The sequence below is a fragment of the Ipomoea triloba genome, chromosome 13, assembly GCF_003576645.1.
Source record: "Ipomoea triloba cultivar NCNSP0323 chromosome 13, ASM357664v1".
Lineage (NCBI taxonomy): Eukaryota > Viridiplantae > Streptophyta > Magnoliopsida > Solanales > Convolvulaceae > Ipomoea > Ipomoea triloba.
The window spans coordinates 23,814,282-23,823,556 of NC_044928.1; the positions used below are offsets into that span (position 1 = coordinate 23,814,282).

General features: G+C 33.3%; 1 protein-coding gene across 1 annotated transcript; it reads left to right on the forward strand.

Annotated features, from left to right (window-relative positions):
• Nucleotides 1-1,487: 1,487 nt before the first annotated feature.
• LOC116001383 lies at nt 1,488-1,895 on the forward strand. The gene has a single exon (XM_031241266.1). It carries the CDS (start codon nt 1,488-1,490, stop codon nt 1,893-1,895), a length of 408 nt encoding a protein of 135 aa, XP_031097126.1.
• The last annotated feature ends 7,380 nt before the right edge of the window (nt 1,896-9,275 follow it).

The window sequence follows — 9,275 nt, forward strand, 5'->3', positions numbered from 1 at the left end:
AGTATAATAAGTACTAATATAATGTGTAATTTTATATATTCTAAAAGTTTCTATAACTTTTGTTTAACTTATTAAGAATTTTTAGTACTAAAATAATAAATTCTTTTTTATAAACTTTTTTAGCAATTTAGTTTTTTTTTTTAAATATTGATATTATTTTATGCTTTAATATAATATAACTAGAGATTTTCATTATTTTATCATATATAAGTAACAGAGGCCAATTCATTAGATGATCACCAAAGATTACAGGGGTGGGTAAGACATATCCATGCACACTATGGCCTTAGTCAATTACACCAACTCAATCTTCATCATCTACTTGAGTTTGAGTGGGTACGCGCATGTCATATGAAGACTTCAATCTTCAACACAACATCATCAAGCCTCAACCAATATAACTCATTCACTCACACCTTCAATATAGAAAGATACACTTAATGCATGAAATAACCTTGTAACTGCTGCAAACTGTCTATATAGCTTTTATAAGAAAGCAAATATAAAGAATCAATACTGTTAATGAATTAACTTTGGAATGCAGCGAAGCTTCACCTTCGAAATCCCATTCACGTCGTCCTTTTATAGCCAAATTATAATAACCACTTGAACTAATAATGTGCTGCCCGAATCCTCAAATCAAGGTGCTCCTTCCATTCAAAATATTACTTGAAAAGTGGATCTAAAAACCATACTAATAAAATAACTAAAGTTTTTGACAAATAATTTAGCCAATAAAAATAGAGTAAAATGTGTATCATTTGTACACTTAGATTACTTATATAAACATAACTTATTTGTTTACGCTTAAAGTTAGACATTATTTACATTATCAAAAATTAAAACATGAACTCTACACCGAGTTTTAGATTTTGATTAAGCTCGATCAATAGATTATTAATTTAGATAATTTTTAGTTATGCTATATATATATATATCGTAATACAAGTTTAGTCCAAATATCGAATATTTAAATTTTACATAAATTGTTGGGTTTCTCGCTCAGACAAACTTAGGTAGTTGGCCTGGGGTTCTCTACTGAGGTTGCCTGGATTTCTCGACGTTGCTGAAGTTCAATTTTTACCAAACTACAATATATAGTCTTGCATTTTTCATCTCATTCTTCTTTCAATTTTCTCCTCCCTAATTTCTTTTTGCCGGAGACCATTATTGCCGAAAATTGTTTGATTGTTGCTAGAAAATAGAAATATTTGAACATGGATAGCAAAGGAAAATAATAATAATAATAATAATAATAATAATAACAACAATAACAACATTGATTTTGAAAGGATGCGAAGTGAACAAATGAGGTTAATATATAGTGAGCAATTCAAAAATTTTAATTTTTTTAAAATTTTCGTATGACAAAAAAAAAAAAAAAAAAAAAAACCACCTAAAAAGTAGTTGGAAAATTTTGATATCTTTGATGATCGAAACTTAAGATCTATTTGGAAACTTGAAAAATGACTTTCAGACCAGCAACGATGGAGGCGACGGTTGGTGCAGTCCTTTACTCCCCTACCGGCAGTTTTGCGGCTGCTTTTAGCATGAGGCTTCCAGATTGTTCATCACCTTTGTTAGCTAAGGCTATGGCTTGCAAGGAGGCACTCTCGTGGGTCAGAAATCGGGGTGTTTTATCTGTGGTTCTACACACTGATTGCTCGGACCTTCAACGCTTGCTAGCATCATCTCGTGTTCATCTCTTCTCTTATATTGCCTATCCTATTGATTCTGCTAGGTCTCTCATGTCTTTGTTTAATAGTTGTTCTGTCGAACTAATTCCTAGAACAGCTAATCTGGGAGCACATACTCTAGCTACTTTAGCTTTTTCCCAGGTTAACGCTATGTGTTGGGACTCTGTCCCGCCTGCTGTTATTTCTGATTTTATTTAATGAATACCGTTTGCTTGGCTTTCAAAAAATATACTCGAGGAAAATTTTATCAAAAAAAAAAAAAAAAAAGATACTCGAGGAATTACAATGTTATACCGAATGGTTTCAATGCAATTTTTTTTTAGAATCGAACGAACCGAACCAAATATCAAAACGCTCACCCCTAATTCTCCCATTTTCATGTTGAAATTAAATTCTAATCATGATATCTCCGTTATCACCACCAACATCATCCTCAAGTAAAAGTTTCAACAGTTTTATAATTTGTATTTTTAATTTTATATGAAAATCCAATCATGGTATCTCCGTCATCATCACCAACATCATCATCAAGTAAAAATTTCAAAAGTTTTATTATATGTATTTTTAATTTATTTTATATTCTTTATTACGGCAACATCATAATAGTAGTAATACATTTTCTTTGCAGTCCTATTATTCAATACCTCAAGAACACAACAAAAATATTACTCACTCACGTAGAATCGGACAACATCAACCAATTAAGTTAGACTATTGACTTGATAATCACAGTTACAAGTTTGACTTCTAACAGCCTAATAACCCGCAACAATTACTAATTAGAGTCTGCACTGGGTAAACTTTATCTTGTGACCCTAACCAATAAAGAACCACAGGGAGGTAATCACAGTCAAGTTAGTCACGTTATTGACTTAATAACTACAATGTTACAAGTTTAATTTCGAATGAAAGCCACATATTAATTTTTTTTTTTAAAATTTAAACTGGTCACAATATGAGATTTATCTAATAAATACACTCAAGTGGTGAAGTAAGCCAAGGACCTTGTGGTCCAGTGACATCAAATCCTTTCCTTTATCCTGGAGGTGGTGGGTTCGAGCCTCCAATAGGTTGAGAAAGTAGTTATGAATAGATACTGCATTCTAATAGAGTTAGTAATATTAAAAAAAAAAAAAAAGTGGTGAAGTAAAATTTTGATGTGGCACCTAACTACCAACACAACATCATTCGTCCCCACCACCAACACTATGTCCAATATCCTCTCAAGTCTCAACCAAAAACTAACACATCATCCGGGGAATCTAAGCTAGTTTCTCCATTATAATAAACCACATGCTCTCCACATTCTTTATAAATTTTGCATTGTCTTCTTATATTAATAATTTATATTATAATAAAAGAAAAATTGTATTTTTGGTTCTCTAATTATACTCATAGTACAAACTTAGTCTCTAAGTTATAGGCATGACCATCTATAACCCTTAAATTATGTATGAAGTGGTTTTTTTTTTTTTTTTTTTTGTAACAGAGTCAATAGTATGAAGTGGCGATTTTAGTCCTTAAAGTACCAAATCAGTCACTAATTTATTAAGTAATAAATTGAAGGTAGAAATACTCGATGGACTAAAATCGTCACTTATGCATAACTTAAAGGTTAAAGATGATCACGCATATAATAAATACATTTTTTTCTATAATAAATATCATCTACCATACTAGGATAGGTCTATTTTTTTCTCCAATGTTTTTGGTGGACTGAGTCTACCACTTTGCTCAACAATTTTCTTTTATTTTATTTTTCAAGAAAAGAGGAAATAGTGAATTGATTAATTATATTTCTGAAAGTTCGTCCACGTCTCTTAAACAAGGTAGTATGCCCAATTAAGCACATGGTTGGAAATAAGAAATCGCATCCCAACAAAGGGATTGGGTTTTTTAGGAGATTTTGCAGGTGTGACTAGGAAAGAGAAAATGAGAGTAGAAGAAAAAAAAAAAGAGACGAAAAAACAAAACAAAACAAAACAAAAAACTAAAAAAAAAATTAAAAAAAAAAATATAATTACGCTCCCACGCGCCCATGTGAAGCGCAACTCTCATTAATGTTAATAGGCTCACATAATCTGTAAAAACCCCATATTTGCAGGAGGAATAATTTTATTCTCTCTCTATTTTATCTCTTATCCACATCACTTTTTTTACCTAAAATAATGTGTAAAACCCCCTTAATGGGGATGGCCTTATGAGTTTTGTCAGAGTTTTTGCTTACTTTTGAGTCTACCATTTTACCACATGGTGAGAGGTTGCTCCGTAATGTGGATGGTGGATGATGGTGAGACTCAAATCAATAATTGATTTGCGATCAGTTGAGTTATCTATGTGAATATTTATTTTTTTGTTTTATTGAATGAAAAGTTTTGGTGCACGTTGCGTGTGCACTATGTGTCTATGTAGTTATCAATTTTTTCTTCTTTTTTATCTCATTATCCGACAAAAATCTCAATTTTAGATTGTGGATGATCTTATTTGGGCATACATAAGCTAGGAAATTCAATTCATAATGAAGATTATTCAACTTTTGGGTATGGCAGCTACTGTACATGCATGTGATAGAGTTTTTAGTTTTTTTTTTTTTTTTTAAATACTTTCAAATAAAAGTAACACTACTTAGACAAAAAAAAAAAAAAAAAAAAAAGATTCTATTGAAATCCGATGCATTAATGCTGATATGATATTGTTTTTCAAAATGATTAAAATGTGTTAAGTGTATTAAGATTATATATATATATATATATATATATATCTGTTCAAATGTGACCGCGTCTTTCCGTGCGGTCGGTCCGATTCACACCACTCAATGTTAGAAAATGCACCAGTTAATGTTAGAAAACGCATCATAATGAAAGTACACAAAAACACCCAAAAACACACCACAGACCCAAAATAATGCATCATAACTCCTCTGTCCCTAATGGTGCAATTGCTAACACTGTGTGGTGTATATTTGCATACCTAGTGGTGTGTTTTTTGGTGATGCGTACCCATGGTTGAAAAAATCGCTAGGCGTTTGGTCGTAGCATTTTTAGGTACAAGCAAATACCCGGAGTATTCCGGGGTTATCGATCCACAGGGAAGCGGGGTATTAAGCACTAGTTACTAATTAATTCACGAGAAGCTATTCCTACGTTAACAATGGGTATTTATCTAAAATTATGAAAATAAAATAAATGAAGCAAGGCAAACGGACTTTTATATACAAGAGATTAAGAGCGGGATTTTTGGGCGTCAAAGTGTTTAATCACCTAGTGCCAATCTAAAGTGAAATAATCATTCGGGTTCAACAAGTGTGGATGATTGCAATCTAAAAGGGAAAGATTACTCTCGTAATTCAATCCCAAAACATGGTAATTGGAATACTCACTCTCGTGAGCTATTCACAACATATAATCAAGAACAAGCAATAAATGGAATACCCACTCTCGTGGGCTATTCACAATTGGAATACTCACTCTCGTGAGCTATTCACAATAAATCCCTTAATCAACATGTCCTCTCTCGAGGTACAAGAATCAAGTGCAATTGTGGGTGCTCTAATTCATAGACAAATTTAGCAATGAAACAAGTAATTAGGATCCTTAACTACAAGCATCAAGAAATTAAGCCACAATTACAACACAAGTAATAAACCCAAATAGATATTTCATTCAAGCAATTCAAGAACTAGGCACATAGGTTCATAAACACTTATCAATCCAAAAATCCCAAAGGAAATCTTAGCCAAACATGGCTATCTTAGTTTCAACAACAAACAATTCAAAGAAAGATTTAACAAAGCTTAAAATAGAGAAGAGATGAAGAAATTCTCCCGAATGTGTCTTCCAAGCTCTTCTCCTCTCTTGTTGTAGCTTCAAATCTTCTTCCTTGCTCTCCTTTTTGGTCAAAATCCGCAGCCAAGCTTAGGGTTTGAAGAGAAAATGATGCTTTTATAGTGGGTGGAGAATGGAGGGCAAAAATGACAATTTTTAGAAGTTTAGAATCGCAGATCTGCGACATTCGACGCGTCGAATCATTCGACGCGTCGAATCTTTACAGCGCCGAAACGAGGCTATTCTGCCTCATTTTTGGGATTTTCGACGCGTCGAAAGTTGAGTTCGACGCGTCGAAAATTCCTGTGACGCAGTTCCGACTTGCATCCTGATTTTGACCCTTTTCCCTTTCGAATTATACTTTGATGTCTTCATAAGAGTTGTAGCTCTTGAAGTCTTCTTTCCAATGGTTTAAGAATCACCTCATTTGGATATTTCTAGGCTGAGATATGGTCCAATTACCGAGGTGTCGCCATATTTAGCAGAAATTACAACTCTTTGATCTTTTGACCATTTTCCCTTTCAATCTACACTTTGATGTCTTCAAAAGAGTTTTAGCCCTTGAAGTCTTCTTTCCAATGGCTCAAGAATCATCTCATTTGGATATTCATAGGAAGAGATATGGTCCGATTACCAAGATGTCGCCATGGTAGCGGGAATTACAACTCTTTGGCTCATTTGGATTGGCTTTTGTTCACAAATGGTTCTAATGCACTTCTAAACACATCAAAAACATTTAAACCAAGCATTATACCATTTTAAATATGAAAACATGGAAATAAGCATTGGACACAACATTTTATCACACAATTAACTATAAAACCTACATAAAAACACAAGTAAAATAGGTACAAATGAGAGTGTATCAGCGTTCCCTAGGCGCTCTGGGAGCGCCTAGCGCCTAGGACGCCTAGCCGGGGATTAATCGGCGCCTAGGCGTCTATGTATTTTTTTATTTTTTTTTAAATTTGTTTAAGTATTTTTAATTTTTTAAAGACTAATAATTATAAATTATATAATACTTTAATAGTTAATACTAAATTATTAAATATTAACCTAAAAATATCTAAAGTTTGTACAATTTAGGATTATTTCGCTCAAAATGATGTTGTTTTCAGTGAAATAACCCATTAAAAATAAGAACAATAGTTAATCGACCAACTAAAAGGCCTAGTCGGTGCCTAGTCGATCTAGTCGACGCCTAGGCGGTCAGCGCCTAAGCGGCCTAGGCGGTCGCCTAGCCGGCCAGCCGCCTAGACCACTATTTAATGTGATACGCTAGGCGATCGACCAGCGCTTAGCGCCTAGGCGGGGATTAATCGGCGCCTAGGCGGGATTTTTGCAACACTGTGCGTACCTATTGATGCATATTTGTGTGGTGTATTTTCTAACATTGAGTGGTGTATATTTGTATACATAATGGTGTGGCCGCACTGACCGCATGTTAAGGGGCGGCCACACCTGATTATGACCCTATATATATAATCCTAATCATATGAGAACCACTTGAGAACTTGTGGACAAATCGAAATTTCATTGATCTGCAATATCTGATGGATGAAAAATCTAAGTAAAAAGTGAGCAGGGGCATGGTTCTCACCTGATTAAGGACCTATATATATGTGTGTGTGTGAGAGAGATATTATATTTATATATTATTAGCTTTATATATTGATTGTTGAATATAAACGATATATTCTACTTATAAATCATGAATAAAGTATTACATTTTATCTTGACCTGACCCGTCTCACGGATAAAGATCCGTGAGACGGTCTCACACAAATGTAACCCATTTTAAAATTGCATAATAACAATTTAAATTTTACTTTTAAAAAATAGATTGTTATTTTTTGAAAAATATACAACACAACATAGCGATCCATCATTAGATGTCCATTCCTCTTTGCTACTAAAAATAAACTAAATATATTGTTTTATATATTTTTATACGCATCAACTTTTTTAATAACTAATTTATCAAAAAAAACTTCTAATAACAATTATTTAACTTTAAATATTTGAACTTTTCAAGTTTCATTTGATTTTTAGATCGACTAGGTATATACTATGCAAAATAGATAAATGGGTAGCTTGATGTCCCCTTCTCTTCTCTTATTATTGGATTCTATTATTTGGGAGAAGTATTATTGGATTCAAAGTCCTCATGATTTGCATTAATGCAGTTGCCACTAGGTGAAAGGTTGCTGCCATGAATTGATCTGATTTCAACATATGCGGCCAAGAATTGATCACAGTACATCCTCCCAAATGTTCTGTACTTCTGTCGAGCCGGGGCGTGAGAGGCGGTCCTTGAGGTTGAGATTCAACCTTTTGGGACAAGAATTGATCACGGTAGGAGCAACTCAACTAAATTAATCTGGTTATTAATTTGGTGATCACAAGGTACTAAGTTTGACTCTCGGTAGGAGAGGATTATTGACCTTCTTTTGGTTTGATCCGTCCAGCTATATACAACCTGACTGATTTACACTATTGTGGGTCTTCGTTAGCTAAGATCATAAGGCGAGATTTACCTAGTGCACAAATATCCGAGTAGCGACCATGAATTTCTTTGTCACTCAAAAGCATCCAATTAGGAGGTGTGAGAAGTATTGGGATCACTGTTTGGTGATAGCCACGCACCTAAGATTGGTAGTAATTCACAAAAGTGGGCTCTCATTATATATATTGTCTGAAATGATCAAATTGGAAGGAATCCTTCACTGGTTTATACATTTTTGTCAACTACTTCTACAAATTAAAGGGTGTCCACATTTCAATAATTGAAGATCGAATAACAACAAATTGAAAATGTGTTTGTGGATGATATATATGCTTCTTATCTGAGTGATAAACTGTACTGTTGTTCCATAATGTGTTTGAGTGGCCTTAAAATAATGGAAAGCAACAAATCATGGGCAAGTCAAAGAAGGCATGGGGTCATTGCAAAAGAATTTGAAGTGTGATTTTGATCGCTTGGGAGAAGCCAAAGTTTTCATTTGTAAAGATTAATGTTGATGATGATAGTGCTATCATGTAAAATAGAGAAAATGATTTCAAAAGGATTTCTGAAAGAGACTATATGGTCAGGAACGATTGGGTGGTCGTTACTGTACTGTTAGGTTGATACTGTTTGTAACTTAACAATTTTTTATGATTTATCGTTAAGCTGTGAAAGTGACTATATACAAGAATGTGGAACTCAATTACTCAAGAGTCGCTCTAACGTTGCAATGGAAAGTAAGATGAAAATAGTAACATCTATCCCCATTTTCATTTAATTAGTCAGATACAGATTCATAATGAATTTAAGCAAATTCATGCACTGATTGAGTGGTAACTAATGACAGAAACTTGACCCTTAAACTCCACATCTTTGACATTGTGCCAAATGACATTATGCCCCGGTTGATAGCAAATTGCATTGGGATGATCGATCACACTTCAGCTCTTCTTGTAATTCTTAAATGATTCTTTTATCTGATCTGATGTATTAAAATAATTGAAAAATTATTACAATTAGCATCTAAATGTTTTGAGTAATGACCACATTTATTTATTTTTTCTAAACATAATATTGGTTCACATAAAAAAATCATAATAACATTAAAATATGTAACAAGAGTAATTTTTAAACATTTTTCACTTTATTCTGTGCGTACATGCATACGTCAGCGTTATTATTGACTTTTTATGCTTCAGTAGGTTGAGAAAGTAGCTATGAACAAATACTACATGTGATGAGAGTCTT